At 46.0% G+C, this 18,443-nt stretch overlaps 1 protein-coding gene across 3 annotated transcripts in view; it reads left to right on the top strand.

Moving 5' to 3' along the window:
* Positions 1 to 18,443, top strand: part of PRKCA (protein kinase C alpha) — a 1,238,880-nt gene that overhangs the window by 1,086,023 nt on the left and 134,414 nt on the right. For all 3 annotated transcript variants that reach the window (XR_014966571.1, XM_085617273.1, XM_085617272.1), the window contains one exon: positions 15,041 to 15,103. Coding sequence is in view for 2 of the 3 variants with exons in the window: in XM_085617273.1 (XP_085473399.1) it covers positions 15,041 to 15,103 (63 nt within the window). In the remaining variant the exon portion in view is untranslated. The remainder of the gene's footprint in view (positions 1 to 15,040; positions 15,104 to 18,443) is intronic.

Here is an 18,443-nt window from a genome sequence, read left to right as displayed (position 1 = left end):
TGCCCTACCCCTACACGCTGCCAATTCCTCTCTGCGAACTGCCTTCAGCTGTGCGCAGTGTGGGCTTAGCTGCAAACAGCCAGCCATCCCTGGGTGGCCAACTCCTCATTGACCCCACCCCACATTTTACACTTTTGCCCTTTTTTGGGGAGGGGGATTTAGCATTGGAAGCCCCGCTGAGTACATTAGGTTTACCGCAGAACTGGCAGCACAATTTTTTTAGCCCCCCCCCCCACCAAACAAAGGCCGGGGAGTCAGGGTAACCTAGATCATCCTTTATGTTATTTTATTTTTATATCAGAACACGTGGACCTGGTCCTCATGTCCTGTAATGGTGGTCACAGCATTTCTGTTCATGTTTCTGCCAGCCAGTCAGATTGTTCGGTACCGTGGGACCAAACCAAACACGCCACCAGGAAAAAGGAAATCCTCTCAGCCATTCAGGATGCTTTCGTGGGGTCAACCATTCAGATATCAATATCTTTTGAACCTCAGTTTCTCAAAACTGCTGAACAGGTTCACACCAAATCACAAAAAGCATACTTTTTGAGTAAATAAATAGCTTTCTGCCAAGTCTGGTGTAAATTTGTTCAGCTGTTTTGTGTGTATTGCTGTCTAAAATTCCAATGGGAAATTGTAGAGGAAATACGTGTTTTGGGACCCATCATTTTCTCAGCTCCTGCACGACAGATCACTCCAAAACTTTTCAGGAAGAAGCTGAGGTGGGTGATTTTTTTGGGGGAAAGTTTTGTGAACATTCGACAAATTCTCTTCCTGTGGAATGTATGACCTAACTATAACTACACAGTGACAATAGTCACTGTATATCTTAAATCAAACCTACACAATAGACACAGAAATACATGGTTGTCATCATGAAATTTAAAGGTCTGTTTTTGGCTTGGAAAGTTTTCTCAAGTCAGCAGTAATATTACCTTAAAATAACATTTCCTGCCTTCCCTTACTCTGCTGGCTCGCTTGGCGTGACAACCAGTATACTTTTCGGAGAAGCTCAACATCTCAACGACCACAGTTAAATAATTAACAAAACAAAAAGGCCTTACAGTCTCCAGAGAGTTAGCTCCTCCAGATACAGAGCTTCTGGGAGACTGAGGGGATCTGCAGCCTCGCTTTAGAGAGACATGTCTGCCATTGTTGATTCATCGGTTTACCCGTCAAACTCTAGGGGTGGGAGGAAGGGAGATATTGTCCAATGTGTGACCCTCCAAACCAAAATCCAGTGGGGCATAAATCCCCCTGTCCCTCATGATTACTACACCCATGAATGGGCCTATTTTCAGTCATAGTCCGGCTCCTCCGGCGTGTATTAGCACAAGAGCAGATGCAAGAGATCATTCTGGGATACAAATGGTCACAGGTAATAAAACTCTCCATGCATTATTCTGTGAGTAACATATCTAGTATATTTCTGCTTACCAGCTTATTCCTTTGTTCTACTAGCGGGCATAGTAATAGGCAGATGATCATACATTCCGAAGTAGGGTAATGAAGTAGGGTAATGGAGAGGACACTGGGAAGGTCAAGCTGTGTTAATGAAATATTTCGATGTAGTTGTGAGTGTGACTCTTTTAGAACTGCACTGGGGAGGCAGAGAGGGCATTAGACATCAGGCCCACGGGTTTCAAGGTCCCTCACTCCTGCTGTATCTACAAATAGATTTGTAAAGGAAGCCTTCACTCATTTGTAATGATGTGGCAGGTGACGGGGCCTAGCACTAGACGGCAGCAGATGCTGCTTTCGTTTCGTCTTTACCAGACATAATTTCTTTTTACTTAAAGGGAGTGGCCGAAATGGTTCAGCAACCCCTGAGCACGAGCACCCTCCCCTTCACACCAGTTTTTATGCCTTTTCTTTAATTCTGATCTCTGGCTCTGTTGCTCTACTGTAATACGTCTTGTTGCATGAAACCGTAATCAACTTGGGTTACCTTTAGGGCTGGCCTGACTGTAGCGGGCATCGGGCCTTTCCCCTGGATGCTGGAAGGGTGAGAGACGGTTTTGCAGAAGTGAGGGCCGGTTTTGCAGAGGTACTGCAGTATCGGCCCCATTAACAAAAGCAGCAGCGCTTCACACTTGCACCCTCCCCCTTCTGGGGAGTGTTGGTCCGATAAAATTGGCAGGGCTGCTTTGGGTTCCCAGTCCAGCCCTGGTTACCCTTATGAAATGGCAGCGCATCAGACAGGCCTTCAATATGGAAATTAGAGCTTAAGAAGAAAGCACTGTTTAACTACAAAGGTGTTTTAATAGGAACACTTGCTAATATGGGAAAATACAGATTCTGATGAATACTTCTAACTACATAGTCTTCATCTTTAAAATGCCACCTGGCACCAGACTGGCTCCAGAAGATTTTTTTCACCATAGCCCCTGTGCGCAAGTAGGTGGTGTCATGCAGCTCTGTGTCAACCTCTTCCTGCTCTGGAAGAGCCGCATATAAGGGGCCACCTTAGCACTCAGTTTCTTTCTTTCTGTGCTTTAGTAGAGATCTGGAGCCAGCTCCTAACATTTTGTCATCGGTTGATGTTTTTTTTTCTTCAAAATCCTTTCCAGTGTGCAAGGGAACATGTCCTCTCCTAAAACTAAAGGATTTAAACCTTGTATGGACTGCCTCAAGCAGATGTCTGTGACAGATCCCTATGAGGTGTGTCTCTGGTGTTTAGTTTCGGGCCGTGACTCCAAGTTGTGCAAGTGTGCCCTTAAAAATCCGAAGGTGCTCTGGATTGTAAAGCTAAACTATATGTGACCCGACACCAAAGGATGTTGCCTAAACCCCTTTACCCCTTTAAGTTGGGGGTGCAGACTCGTTCCAGCTCTTTAGGCTGTTCCAGATGCAGGTCTTTGTCAAAGTCCAAGTCTTTGTGTAAGTCGAGGTCTAAGAAGAAGCATAAGAAGGCCAAGCTGGACATGTCCTAGTCTCTCCACTCTGTCTGAAAAGGTGGGTAACATCAAGGTGCCTCCTGGTCTTGCTCTTGGTCCCCCATTGATGAGCTGATTCCAGAGCTGATCCAGCTGTCTCATGAGTTTCCTGGGCTGTCGATGAAGTTGCAACAGATTGAGGCTTTCAAAGAGGGCATGTTGTGTATTTAGCTTTCTGCCAGCTCTGTCTGGCATACTCTCGGGTTCCACGATTTGTGCAGAAGCCTACAGTCGGGTTACCACTGGTGGATCTTGTCTTGGTGCCATCTGTGCTTTTTGAACCTGTTTCGAGTTCAGCTCTGACTTTGGAACAGACTCCATACCTGGCATCAAGATCCACATTGGTTCCTGCCACGTGGACGCCAGCTTTGATGCCACTGACACCCGAGAGGGATGCTGTTCCTATTGTAATGTCTGACTCAACTGAATTCGTCCCAACCTCAACTAAAGTCGATCCTAGAACAGTTCCAATGCACCCGGACCTAGTTCATTCAGATTCTGCTAAAACAGTATCCTTACCGAAGAGCCTTCATCCAGCGCACTTACTATGACACTTCCTCTGATGCAGGGTTGGGTTCTTGCCCTGGCCCTTCAAAGGAAGAGACAGCCTTGTTTACTGTAGTCATTAGACAACCAGCAGAAGTCTTGGACTTACAGTTGCATTATGTTGATGGGATGTGATGTGTCCTTACTAAAGTCCAAACCCTTGTTGCCATTCAACAAAGTCCTTGCTAACACTCTCAGGGACAGCTAGAGCGGCCATCTTGTCAGTGCGCGCTCTAGCTTTTTCACCTCTAATCCGGCCAATGCATTTAAACTGGGCCGCTGCGCGGACTCGGCGGCTGAAAAGTTAGCAGCGTGTTATGTGCTGAGCCTCTAGCTTTTACTCTCATTGTTTTAGAATCGTTACTTGGTAGCGTTTTAACTCGTTTTTGTATTGGGACTGGCTTTTGACTACAGGGGGATTTGGAGTATGTTTTTATGACAAAAGTTATTTTATTAATTGCACTGAATTGAAGGGTACTGAATTGTATTGAATTTGAACGTGTTGTACTACTTGCACTTTAGCAGTACTCACTGTTGCAGCCCGCCTTCTCTGTGCTGGTTACGGGAGTCGGGTGGGGGTCTTTCTGCTTGCCATCTCGAGTGCTGGTGGGTGGAGGCCATTTTTCCTACAGGGACAGCTAGAGCGGCCATTTTGTCAGTGCGCGCTCTAGCTTTTAGTCTCTGATCAGGACAATGCATTTAAACCGAGCCACAGTGCGAACACGCCGCCGGCGTGCTGAAGGCATGCCAAAGGCAAGCCCGTCTGCGCCCGTCAGCGTCCTGGAAGCGACCAGCGCCAACCACTCTGCCCGAAATTGCAAATTGGGTAAGCACCACCAAACTTATACCTTCAACAACTTCATTCCTTGAACGCTATCCCCAGCTGTGCACCCCTGTGTATGGACACCTTAGGTCTCTCTGTACACCAATGTACTTCCTGCAACTTTCTTCTAAAAAATATTAAATTCAGCCCCAGTGACTACTCAGAGCAGGGTCCGTCACTAAAAGTGGCACTTATAAATGCACGCTCTCCACCTAAGTATGCTATTGATATTTACGACCTTCTTGGGGATGAAGACCTAGATGCTGTGTTTGTAACAGAGACCTGATTAACAGAGTCTTCGGGCCTAGATATTTGGACAGCCATCCCAGAGGGCTATAAAATTGTACGGAAAGACAGCAATGAGGGAGGAGGGGTAGCTATTATATTCAAAGATTGCTACACCCTGACCCAGCTGTCCCAGGTGAACCTGGAGATGGCAGAGATATTGAGTATTACCTTAACATTTTCTTCTAAACAATCAATATCAGGGGGTCTCATATATAGACCACCGGGCACAGCGGTTGGTTTTGTCCCGGCTTTTTGTGAAATAATATCGCTTTTGATCCTGAGGTACGGACACTGTGTTTTGATGGGGGACTTTAACTTACACATGGACTGTGATCAGTTAACTGATAGTCATACTCTGATGGAGAGCTGCGCATCCATGAGCCTCATGCCTTCTATTAATGCCTGACTCATCTAGCCGGACATACGTTGGATCAAATATTCACCTCTATGCCCCTTGCTGTTGACCCTCCTTTACCTCTAGTTTGTCTGATCACTTTCTTCTTAGGTTCAGGTGGCCAAAATGTAGTAATGTTCCTCTCAAAGAGAGAAAACTCCCTCATACAGTGAGGGCTCCTGGCAAACCTAAATCGGACCTTCTAATTAATAAGCTGGATGCCACTAGTCCTTGTCTCACTGGCGAGATTAACATTGACTAAGGTCTGGTTGATTACTGGATTGAGTCCGCCTGTCACTCTTTGACTGCGGAAAGCAGCACTAAACAGTCTCGATCCAAAGTGCCCAGTCCTTAGTTTACCCCATCCTTAACAAAATTGAAACAGGCAAAGAAAGGCTATGGAGGACAAATTACTGTCCATCAGCTAACGCAGGCTATAAAGCAGAGTTAGGCAATTATTATAATAGAAATTAAAATAGCAAAAAAGACTTTCTTTGAAGCCAGAATCTTGAAGGCAGGCAACCATTCACAAGAGATTTTTAAAATCGCGAGCTCCTTTTCCACGCTGGCGGTAGGCTCCAATATAGAGCCTCCCTCTAAGGAATGGTGTGAGACGTTGGCCTCTTTTTTTCAAGAAAAAATTGTGTCCATCTAGGCTAGCCTCCCTCCACCGGTGATGGATCTTGGCATATCGGGGCTGACCTTAGAAGGGGCCAGTTCTCAAGAAATTCTTAAAGACATTGGACCTGCTATTAGGGAAGTACCTCCCCTGAACTCTTTCGACCACATCTCTCTGGCAGATTCCTTAAGGGTGCTAAAAGGCCTTAACTCTGGCTCTCCTTTGGATCCGACCCCTCCTCCATTCTACCATTAGGAGCAGAGGCGATTAACTCTCTCATGAATCAGCTATTAAATGCCTCCCTCCTAGGTGCAACGGTCCCCACTAAATGGAAACTGGCTAAAGTTATTCCATTGCTAAAAAAGGCCCAGGCCAATCCCTCTGATCCGGCTAACTACCGAGAGATCTCCCTGCTTCCGGCCTTTTCGAAGCTGCTGGAAAAACATGTGACTCAGCAGCTATCGTTGTTTCTGGTAAAGAACGGCCTACTCCACCTCAGCCAGTCGGGCTTTTGCCCGAACCACAGTATGGAAACAGCTCTGTTAGAAGTGGTGGACTCTATCCGGCTGAGTCAGGAGGCAGGCGAGAAGGTGTTGCTGATTTTGTTAGATCTGTCGGCCGCCTTCGACGGTGTCACATCAGATGCTCCTGACCCGGCTTTACGTGATTGGCATCAGGGGTTTGGCTTGGAAATGGCTGGCATCTTTTCTAGAGGGGAGGAGGGAGGAGGTCTGGTGCAACCCTTTTTCAGCTTCATCGCATTCACTGAAGGTGGGGGTCCCACAGGGTTCGGCTTTGAGCCCGACCCTGTTCAACATCTACCTCACTCCTTTAGCCGAGGTGGCTGAAACACAGGGGGCCAAAATTGTGTCCTATGTAGGCGACACACAGTGGTTGTTTACATGGAAGGCTAACGAGTCTTGCCCGGGTATGCTAATCAGTTTCTGCCTTGCAGCTGTTTTTGGTTGGCTGACCTCTAACCAGCCGAAATGTAATGCTGGTAAGACAGAATTACTCTTCTTTGGTAAAACGGCGTAAATCCCTTCACATGTCTTGTGGCCAGTGGACGCTCCTGCCCCCTCAGCAAACAGCCTGGTGGTGAAAAATCTGGGGTTTAAATTGGACAACCAGCTGCTATTTTGCGCTCAGGTTAATGCAGTAGTTGGGGCCTGTTTTGCTCTGTTGCGTCTTTTATGGAAATTTCTGTTCTTTTTGTCTAAACCTGCCAGACAACAGGTGATCCAGGCTCTGATTATATCAAGACTGTATAATGGGAACGGACTCTATCTTGGCATGCCTGGCTTCTTGCTGGACAGGCTTCAACTTGTCCAGAATGCAGCAGCCCATACCATCTTTGAGCTCCCTCAAAAGGAGCTTGCACTGGCTCCCTGTAAGGAAAGAATAACTTTTAAAACTTTGCTCGTCACACAGAAAGCACTTTAAGGGGAAGGACCAAGTTACCTTAAACGTAGTATTTCCTTCTACTCTCCTCGTAGAAATCTTCGCTCCGCTGATCTGTTGTTGCCAATGACCCCTGTTTTAAAAAAGTCCAGGCTAGGATGAAAGTCTCTCTCGTTCCTGGGGCCCTTCCACTGGAATAAAAAGCCTCTTCATCTGAGAAACATTGAATCCACTCCCCTGTTTCGGCAAAAACTGAAAACATGGCTGTTCTCTTGCCCCTATTTTCCCTTCTCCCATGCTGCTACCTTTCAGCCTAGCGCCAGGACACTCTTTGGAGTAACAGTGTGCTCTACAAATATCCCCACATCCTCACATAGACCTGTATATCTGGGCTAAGCCTTACTCTTGTCCACCTAGTAATAGACTGGTAGCACAACCCCACATACACGGTCCAGGTGACCCTGCATTCCTTATGCAGCATCTTCCTTCTGAGAGTCTAGTAGTTCAAGCATGTACTAGCAGAATTAATCCCAACTCTTTCCCTACAACACCAGACAGAGTCAAAGAGAACTGAGTCATTCGGGAAACAAATGTTCACCTCTGCTAGTCTCACCCTTTGGCCAGTGAACACCAACTGCTTGCTGGGTAGTTAGCCCCATGTATTATGGGACATGGTCACAGAGATTTTGCTGGTAGTTCCAGAGGAATCACATGCCTACCTAGCACATATTATTCAGGATGGTCAGGACACAACCACACAACCACACAACCAAACACATTATAAGATCAGGCCTGGACACTACTGACTGCCTAGGGAGAGCAGTTGAGAGTAGCATGTTGTTGCGGCCCCACACATGGATGAGATCCACAAGCTTCTCGGGTGACTTTCATGTTGGGGAGAGTATAATGGCTAGTGGCGTTCGATCTCGAATCTGGGGAACAGGGTTCGAGTGTGGGCAATGCGCTCAACATCCTGTGATTGTGGACAAATCACTTAATCTCCCTGTGCCCAACAAAAATTAATGTGTTCTTGTGTAATGCAACTGGTGCTCATGTAAAGTGCTCTGAAACCTTCAGGTCAAGTTTGCGCTATATACAACTACGATTTTTTTTTTTAATCAATCATGGATTATTAATGGCTGTCCACAATTTGGCAAGAAGGACGTTTCTGCTCTAGAGCTCTTCGAAGAATTAGTGCCACATGAACACTCTCATTCTCTACACGCCCGCAAGACAGTATCCCTAACAGTTTCTCTACCCTTATGAGGCCTCACAAGGGGTTTTGCATACAGGCAACAACAAGACGGCCCGCCATCCCATCAAGAAGCAAACCCAGTCCTTATGGGATAAGGGATCTAGGAGACCATGTCCAGGCCAGCATGGGCAGCAAATCTTTTGGAACACTAGTTGTCAATTTTAGCTAAAGAATCCATAGAGTCTTGGCTTTGGAAATGAGAAATGTTATATTTCCTATTCCTGAAAAATAGCTGGGGCCTTCTTTTTATTTTAGATTTCTGATCATTAAATTTTTGCTGCGGAAGGACAGTTCTCATGCAGGCTCACATTCTATCTGTCCTGGTTCCAGGATGTTATACCTGTAGGATGCCTATTTCCACATTCCCGTCCTTCAGTCCCACAGGTGTTATTTGCAGCTTCAAGATGAGCCAGGAGCATTTTCAGTTTGCTGTGCCCCCTTTGAGCATCACAGTGCCCCTCAGGTGCTCACAAAACTGGTGGCGGTGGCTGCAGCATATCTTTGGAGGTCGGACATACCAGTCTTTCCCTACCTTGATGACTTGCTGTTAAAGGCGGGCTTGCTACAGTCAGTTGACGGAGAATCTCCTGGCATCGTTGAGGTACACTATCAACATGCTAAAGTAACACCTGACTCCTTTGCAGAGGCTCCCTTTCATCGGAGTGGTTCTGGATATGGTGTGTTATCGGGCCTTTCTTCTGGATCAATGAGTGCAGGACATTCCAGCTATCATCCTGATGTTTCTGCATTAGTCCCAGGTCTCAATGAGGGCGGTTCAAGTCTTATTGGCCTAGTTCTTCAACCATGCCAGGTGGCATATGTGCACTAAGAGAACCTGTCGGCTTCCATTCAGATTTTGGTGGAGACTGCTAAAAATCTGCAGTTGTGGCGGACCCGCCACAGTTAGACCAGCAGCAGACCCCTTTCTCTTCCACACCTAGAGCTGATGGTAGTGACAGATGCATCACTGATGGATTTGGGAGGTCATCGGGGAGAGGTGGAAATCTGAAGACTCTGGTCTCCAGCGGAGACTTGTCTCCACATTAAACTGTTGGAGTTGCGGGCCATCTGCTTGGCATTGAAAGCTTTCCTACCATCCATCAAAGGGAGGCTGGGTTAGGTACTCATGGACAACACCCTCCATGTGGTATTGTAACATGCAGGATGGAGTAGGGTCCTGGGACCTGTTCCAGGAGGTCCTGCTCCTCTAGAACTGGCTGAATCGTAAAGGCATTGCCCTAGTCAATCACCGCCTGGTGGGATCCTTAAATGAAAAAGCAGACAAACTCAGTTACAGTGACGGTCCCTCTATTAAGGCAGAGGAGCACCGCCCCGTCAAATTAAATGATAATAAAACTGTTTTCAAACCCGTTTTATTATCCTTTTATTTGAATCCCACTGGACCCGTCCTCAGGACTCTGATGAGCCTTGGGGGCGGGTCCAGGGGGATGGCACTGCTTGTGGGGGAGTGGTAGTGCACTCCAGTCCCTTTACTGTGCATGAGGGTTTGGCCGGCTGAATCAGGCTTGCCAAACCCTCATGCGCAGTGTAGCTCTCTCTATAGCCCCAGCTGCATTGCTGGGGGCTGGAGAGAGGAGGCACAGGCTCACAGTCTGCCTTGGAGAGCAAGTTTCCAGTGCTCAGGCCATTCCTGATGCTGCTTTCATGCAGCTGCAGGATTGTCCGTAGTGCAGTCTGGTAGCTTGTGCCAGAAGAAAGAATAGTGCGATGCGGCAGGCAGCAATGGCAATCAAGGTAAGTTTAGGGTTTTTTTTGTCCACCTCCCCACCACCCACCTCTGGCCCGCCCCGCCTCTTTGGCAGGGGATGGGCCTCTACTGCACATTTGGCAATGCCTAGCAGATCATTAATGGCAGTTACACCCTGAGGTGGCCCTGGGTGTCTTCCAACAGTGGTGAGAACCCTGGTTCAATATTTTCATCACCACCAAGAATGCTCAATGTCAGCACTTTTGCACGCTGGAGTTCCCAAGAAGGCTCTCAGTTGGAGACACATTCTGCCTAGAGTGGAGCATGGTACTCCTATATGCTTTCCAGCTGCTTCTGGCCCTACCTTGTGTACTGAAATATATCACGAATGACTGGACCCAAGTCATCCTCATGACTCCAGATCGGGCCAGGAAATTGTGATACCCAAACATTCTGGGCATTAGCATCTTTTTTCCAATCAGGCTGCCACTTCGGAAGGATCTTCTGTCACCACATCAGGGCAGAGTCTTGCACCTAGCCTGTGAAATCTAGTATCAGCAGTTGATTGTTTGAGCTCCCTCCCAAAGTAGTGGATGTCTTCCTTTTGGCCAGACATCCTTCTAAGTGTGTTTACACCAGTTGCTGGGAGATCTTTGTGGCTTGGAGTGGCACCCGTAATACAAACTCGTTTCAGGCCAAACTGCTAAATATATTGTTGTTTGTTATGTCTTTGGCCCAGTAAGGACTTGCTGTGGACACAGTTGAAGGTTATTTGTTGGCCCTTCCAGCATTTTTGCATCTGGTAGTCCAGATGTCCTTGTTTAACCCCTTGAGTGCCCCGCCCTTTCCCCGCCCTGTGCCGGCCCTTTCATTAGCGGGCGGGGTTCATGACGAGATAGTCTCGTCATGGGCACAGCGCAGCCGCGGCCCATGACGAGACCATCTCGTCATGGGCACTCAAGAGGTTAAATTATCTGCTGTGATGTTATTTCTTAAAGACGTATCTTGTATATTTCTTACTAAACCCTTTGTGATGCCACAGTGGGATCTCAATTGGGTCCTCATTTTTTTATGTGAACCACTTTTGAGCCAATGCACAACTGCCCATTATGTCTTGTGACTCTAAAGACAGTATTCTCGTCGTGATAACTTGAGCTCATCTTGTGAGTGAGCTTAAGGCTCTTTCAGTCCAGCTACCCTACACTACCTTATTTCTTGACAAACTTGTGCTGAGGACTAGAGCGCCCTTTCCTCCCAATGTAATAGTCTGTCACGCTTTTGATGTTTACTGCTCCACATCACCCCTCGAAAGAGGAGGAGAAACTCCACTGTTTAGACCCCTAAAGAGCATTGAGTTTTTACATTGAGCGCACCAAAGACCATAGGCTGGACAATCAGCTCCTTGTGGGGTTCTGTGGGGCTAAGAAAGGCAAGGTAGCGCAGGAGAGGACTTTGTTAAGATCTGCTACACGCTGGCTAAGTTAAAGCATACGAAAAAGTGATGGATGGAATGCTTGAATTAATCTCGGCCACTGGTAATTTCTCAGGCCACATCCTAATCCATTGTTATTATGCACACCTTGTCACCTCAGTTGTGACCCAGCTATATGCAAATCAGTCCTTACCCTGCTGCAGTTGGATTAGTACAGCCCAAAATGACAAGCCAGGTCCTAACTGAGGTGATATGGTGTGCAAAATAATGCGATACAGTGCAATGGGATGGGATGCTGCTCCAGTAATTACCAGGGGCCGAGATTAATTCGAGCATTCCATCTATCACTTCTTTGTGTATCGTTAGTGCATCGCCCTAAGTGGGATAGGTATGCCCAGATGTGGGCCCAGTGCGCACAGTGTCACTTGAACCAAGCTGTACCTGGCTAATGAGCCAATAACTGGGGACAACTGGCCCTTGGTTGCTTGTGTTCTGGGTCACGGAGGACCTGGCTTGACAGTTCGGGCTGGACTGTTCCTATTGGAGCAGAGTCATGACTGATTTGCATATAGCTTGCTCCTAACTGAGGTGAAATGGTCTGCAAAATAACGATAAATTGGGATGGGGCCAGAGTAATTACCAGTGACTGAGAATAGTTCAAGCAATCCATCCATCACTTTTTTGTATACTTTTTCAGACTGTCTAAGAAGCTGCTTCCAGAAGGACTATTCTATCAGGCCCAAGACTGCTACCATTGCCTGGCACCTGGAGGGCCTGTGTATATTTGCCAGGCTGTAAAATGGGTGTCAGTGCATACATTTACACACATCACTAATGCCATGACAGCCTGGTCCAGCAAGAAGGACATTTCTCCTGCTTGGTGCTGCATGACTTTTACATTTGAGTCATTCCACAGCACAAACACCTTTGGAGCAATTGCTTTGGTATCTAACGGTAAGGAGTACGCGGTTAGAAGTATTCATCAGAACAATTTACTTACCTTTGGTAAATCAATGCTAATTTGAGGGCAGGATGTGCTGGAGATTCCTTAGCCAAGCCTGCCCTGAAGCAGGTCCTGGCCCTCAGGCCTATTTGGAATACAAGCTGTGTTCAATATTGCCAATCCGGCCTGGCATTCAAGAGGTAAAACCACACTCCATGCCCATACCATTTAAAATTAAATTTCTCCAGGTATGAAGACAGAAACACACAATAGGCACGTCTGATCCAAAGTCATTAATTGCAGAGGTGTTATTCAGCGGGTGTGCATCAGCATCCTTCACTTTACTGTATCACAGTGCCATACTGCACATGAGTGAGGCTGATAAGGTATAGGTGTTTAGAATATAATGGTAAATGCATAGTTGTAGGACCATAAAACAACTCTAATTCCTGTATTTTATTAGGACAATAGCAGGCACTGGAATCTACAACACAAGGCTATTTATTAGACCATGCACCATTGGCATGGGGTTCCCCTGCATTTTTTGCCTTTGCCTCCTGTGTTTTTGCTGTGTGTTGGACTCCATTTTGCTGGTCTAGATGCTTTGGGCACTTTGCCACTGCTGTTCAGTGACAAAGTGCAAGTGCTCCCTTTGTAAATTGTTGTTATAGATTGGTGTTTCCATGATTGGCTGATTTGATTTACTAGTTAGTCCCTAGTACAGTGCATTGTGTGTGCCCAGGGCCTAGAAATCAAATGCTGCTAGTGGGTTGCAGCACTGATTGTGCCACCCACATAAGCAGCCTGTAAATGTAACTCAGGCCTGCCATTGCAGAGCCTGTGTGCAGTCTGGTACTGCCATGTCGACCTAGCAAGTGCTCCCATTTGCCAGGCCCTATCCTTACCTTTTCTTACATGTTAGTCACCCCTAAGGTAGGCCCATGTTACCCCTGTGGGCAGGGTGCAGAGTATGTGAAAGGTAGGACATGTCCCGGTGTGTGTGGCATGTCCTGATAGTGAAATACTGCCAATTGCATTTTTCACTATTGCAAGGCTACCTGTTCCCATAGGATAGAATGGGGAGTTTGTTTATAACATCATATAAACATAATTACCCCTGGGAACAAGGTAGGACAATAAAGTTTAGTATGCCTGCACTCAGAATGTTAATGAATGTTTGTGAGGGTGATTTTTACATTTTGTGTTTGAAAATACCGCTTTTAGACAGTAGGTATTTTCTTGCTTAGCCATCCAGTGTGCCTCTGTAGGTTTGTGTATTGCATGACTGGCTTTTGAAAGACAGGTGCCGGGGAGGAGCAGTGGCTCCAAAAAGTCTGTTGAGTCATGGTTGTGCTGAATAGACCTGGGCTGCATTTAGAGTCGGGGGAGATTTACTTTCACGTGTATGGGCCTGGTCTGCCTTCCACAATGCTGTCTCCACCTCCTGCCAGGAAGCTGCACCAGAGAGGACAGAACTGGTTTTGACTGGGCACAGGGCTTTTCTGCCACCAGAGAACAAAGGATTTTGTAGTATAAATAAGGGGGCAGACTCCAGAACTTTAGATCACTTCTGGGAATCAAGAGGAACCTTTGCCACGGAGAAGAACCGGAGAAGCTGAGGCAGAATACTGCCCCTGTGCTGTTTGCTGTCTCTGGGTGGCCTGCAGTGGATACTTTCTGCCAAGGAAAGGAGAAAGGACGTTGCTGTTTCCCCTGCTTGAGGAAGATCTCCAAGGGCTTGAAACTGAGCTTACCCCCTGTTCTGAAGTCTCAGGGACACAAAGACTTCACCACCAACTTCCTTGCTGGGAGTTCTGACCTGCAAAGAGGTGCCTGCCATTGTTTTGAACCTCCAGAAACTGTTTTCTGCTGGAAGCTGGAAATATCAAGGCAACACCGAGAAGCGTGACACATCCGTATCTGTTTCTGACTAATCGCCGAAGAAACCGTCGCAGCGCCTGCCGCGGCTTGAGAAATCGCTGCATGCCGCATCGAGTGTAACGTTCTCCAAAGTATTTGCGTGACGCATCCAAGGTACTTTGTGTGAAAAGTGTTGCATCTGCAATTTGCTTTGAACTGAACTACTTCCAGTATTTGAAATTCATAATTTTATTACTGTATTGTGAATTTTTGTCATTTGGTCTTGTTTTGGTTTAGATAACAATTACTTATTTTTCTAAACTGGTGTGGTATCCATTTGTAGTGTTTTCACTCTATTACTGTACGTGTTCACAAATGCTTTACACACTGCCTCTGAGAAAGCCTGTCTGCTCGTGCCAAGCTACCAAGGGGGTGAGCAGGGGTTATTTTAGAAGTGTATCCCCCTTACCCTGTCTAGAAGCAAGGGTCCCTATTTGGACAAATGTAACTACCTCTGCCAACTAGAGACCCCCATTTCTAACACTATTGTACAACTTTTTAACAATATTTACAAGCCAAGTGAGATGGTTTTTAGTAGGAGAGTTTTCGATGGCTCTAATCAGTGCTGCCTTTTAAAGGTAACGTCGATGTAACCTGATGTCATGGCCTCTAACATGCACTGCTGCTCTTCACACTGAAACCCAGGGAATACCCACGCGAGTGGTGCCGCCGCAGAACCTTAATCTATTTTCCTAGTTAGGATGGGGCCCCTATTGGCTCACAAATGAAGACCTTGCATGCACAGTGGCCTGACCTGCTTGTTTTTACTTTACAGGTTTTATGCAGCAGAGATTTCTGTTGGGCTCTTCTTTCTCCATAAGAAAGGCATTGTTTACAGGTGAGTGTTTATTTGGATCTCTCTTCGTGTTTCTAACAGTCCCATCTCCCTTCGAGAGCCCACGGGTTGGTTTCACAGCTGGAAAGGAAAATGGAGTTATCCTATACTTGGAAATGTAATCAATTTGGTGTTGATAAGAGTTGCCAGTTGTGGATGTGGCTCACAGCATGTTGATGTCAGTGGGATGTGGGCTAGCTTATGTGACAGTCATTACATGAAGTCAAGTTTAGACATGAGAAAGACAACCTCTCTTGTGCACGTTGACGTGATATTTTTTGTGTTAAAATCAACGAATTTGTGTTGGCTTCGTGAGCGCTCGGGTGCATATTAAGTATATGTGCTTCTTAAGTTCAGCAATAATCAGTGGTTAAGCAATGTCCATCAAAATGATAGCGGCGACATGATGTCTAATTGTACAGTGAAGATTAAGGTATAGATCAAAATGTTTTGCAGTGCAGTGTGTACAGCTGTACACATGTTATGGCCCCTGCAGATGTGTAAGAGGATCCTGTGAGCTGGTGTAATGCAAGCATCCGGGAGTGGCGAATTATAGGACATGGGAGAAGCAATAATTAATACAAATACACTCTTCTCAGAATAGAAGATATGCTCAAAAGCATCATGTTTCTTTTTTCATGCTGTGCAAGATCTTGCGCTCCTACAAACCACTCATCGCTTAGCACTGAGGAGAGTTTCGGTTAAGGCATCTTTGCATGTGTGCAGTATAATTTACGGAAATACAAATTGGATTTGTGCTGTTCCTCAGTGATAGGTTTAGACAGAGTCCCGGTTCAATTGGTCCCACTATTTCCCTGGTGGGGTAATGGGTGGGAATCCAGTTTTGTTGGATTCGAATACTCTCACACACCCTTTCAGGTGTCATGCTTCATCATATAGGCTGCTCCTATATCCCCAGAATAAAAATATAATTTGTCTAGGTACTCCCAACCCTATTTTAATCACTGCACTACATCTACACAGTTCCGCCCCCATACCCACACTTCACCATACGGCCGTTGGATAAAAGATCTCCGACAAAGTGCCCTTGTCATAGGGAGTCCGTGGGGTATTGCACCGCCGACCCCATGAGGAGCAGCCCATATGATGAAGCATAACACCTGAAAGGGTGTGTGAGGGCATTCGAATCCAACAAACTGTGTGATCTACATAGGGCCCAGGAGGTCATTCTTTCCCCCTGTTGGAGACTGTGGGCTAGTGGTCTGGAGGGGAGTAAGGATCCCAGGTATCCCGTGTTGAGAGGCAGGGCCCTGTCAACGCGCCTCCAGTTAACCTTCCATCCTCCCACTGCCTCGATGACCGCCAGGATACAAATGCATATGGGTTCATGACCACTCAGCATCCTTCTTTGCACTACTATTGCGGGCATGATGATTTGATTCACTTGATCCAAGTAAGGTCTGTCCAATGGAGAAGCCATCATCTCCGTAAACCTCAGAAAATTAATCTCATGCCCGTTTCCTATTTTAGACCACAGACAGGTATTCATGCCTTTAACTATACTTTGATGCTGAACAGGTAGCATAGTTTATGCTAATTATATACACAGTAACATAGGTCAGCATATTAATCGCCATGAAGTCAGAACAAAACTAGCCCACCAAATGTGTTGCTCGTAATGAGGCATGTCTGCAGGCTGATTGAGGAAGATTTTTGTTTTACTCGGCCTGACATTGGTGTACATGTATCATAGTCGCAGATGTGACACAGATTACATTGTCTATGGCCTAAGCAAGCCTTATAAGTCATTGTAAAGCTAAAAATAATATTTTCCTTATTTTTGTCTAAAATGTAAGTTTGTAGTGTTTAAACTGATTTGCACTGAAGAAAAATTGTATTTAAAATGTAAGTTTTGACTGGAGTGAGGTATAAATATCATTGACTTGTGTATACCTAAACATTTTTAAGTCACATATTAGCAGTCTGTTGTACTCAATATGAACTTTTGAGGCCTATTTACCTCAGCCAGCCTTAATGGGATTCATACTTGACAAATGTATTCTGCAAGAAGAAGGTGCGGAGGGGGGACGATGTCTGCATATGCTGATTAGTAGCGCCTTACTTTTAAGCTGTATTATAGGGAAGGACTTTTAAGAGCTTGTTGCAGATTTACCGGGAGAAACATGTTATATTTACCATGATTTGAGGGGGAAACAGCCTTTACCACGAAGCATTCTCTACGCGATTCGTTTACAACGGTACACTTACCTCGTAAACGTCTAAACAACGCGTATTGCTTCAATGACGTCTTTAGCACGCAAGCAACGTCATCACGGAAAAACGTCTTCCTGGTCGGAAAAAAAAGCGTCATTCCTTCGTTAGTATCGGCGAAGACCTAAGAAAAAGGAAAAAAAAGAAGCAAGGGGGCTTGGGGGGGTCTCCCCCCCCCCAAAAACGAAAAAGCAGGGTAAAGGCAAGATCGAGGTAAGGGCAATGCGAAGAAAAAACATTTCGTTGTAACGCATGCGTGGTAAAGGCATGCGTTGCAATGGAATGCGTAGTAACGACATATATTCGATTTGAGGTAGGAGAAGTACAGAGTCTCTTGCCCTAATCAAGGCTTCGGCTCTGGTTAGTACTGTACTCACCTCCTCCTAGCCACACCTCTACATATAAAAATCTTATAATGCTCTGTACATCTGCATAGGTATGTATACATGCTTATATGTGTGCTTGCTCCTTCTGCCTGCCCCCTCTATCTTTACCCACACTCCCTTCCTCTCTGTTCTTGGCTCCTGATCCCTCTACCTCACGTCCTCTTTTCTCCCTTCACCCATCCCGCTTCTCATTGTCCCGCTATCCCCCCTCGTTTTTTGCATTTCTGATTCAGTGTGTGACTTTCAAGTTACGAGTTATTATAGAGATAGATAGATAGGTAGGTAGATAGGTAGGTAGGTAGATAGATTGTGTTTTTACGTGTTTTTGTTGATTTTAGGAGCAATAAACGCAGTACAATATTGGAGATTCTGCCTTTTAAAATCCCTTTATTAGATCTCCTCCACTCTTAAATAATATAAGTCCCTCTTGTTTTGTGGTACCCTGTCACCTGCGTAGCTCCTGAAAATATCCGAAGTATGACGCGGTGCAGTGCGCATACTCACTATTCTCTCTGAATAGTCCAATTTAGACCCTGCCACCACCGATGCGCCTATTAAGTCCTTTCACCAAACTGCAGACATGGTTTGATAGAAGCGAGTCAATCAGACGAGAAGTCACAACTGTTTCATCTGGAGTGTGTTGAGCGCTGGGATAGCCAGAGCAGTTTCACCTTTATATTAAATTAAAAGAACACTTAAAATACTATAAAGATGATAATCTCTTC

This window comes from Triturus cristatus, chromosome 7 (assembly GCF_964204655.1).
Source record: "Triturus cristatus chromosome 7, aTriCri1.1, whole genome shotgun sequence".
In the NCBI taxonomy this organism is placed as follows: Eukaryota; Metazoa; Chordata; class Amphibia; order Caudata; family Salamandridae; genus Triturus; species Triturus cristatus.
The sequence above is the reverse complement of the archived record's forward strand: the minus strand, read 5'-3'. Positions and strand labels throughout refer to the sequence as shown.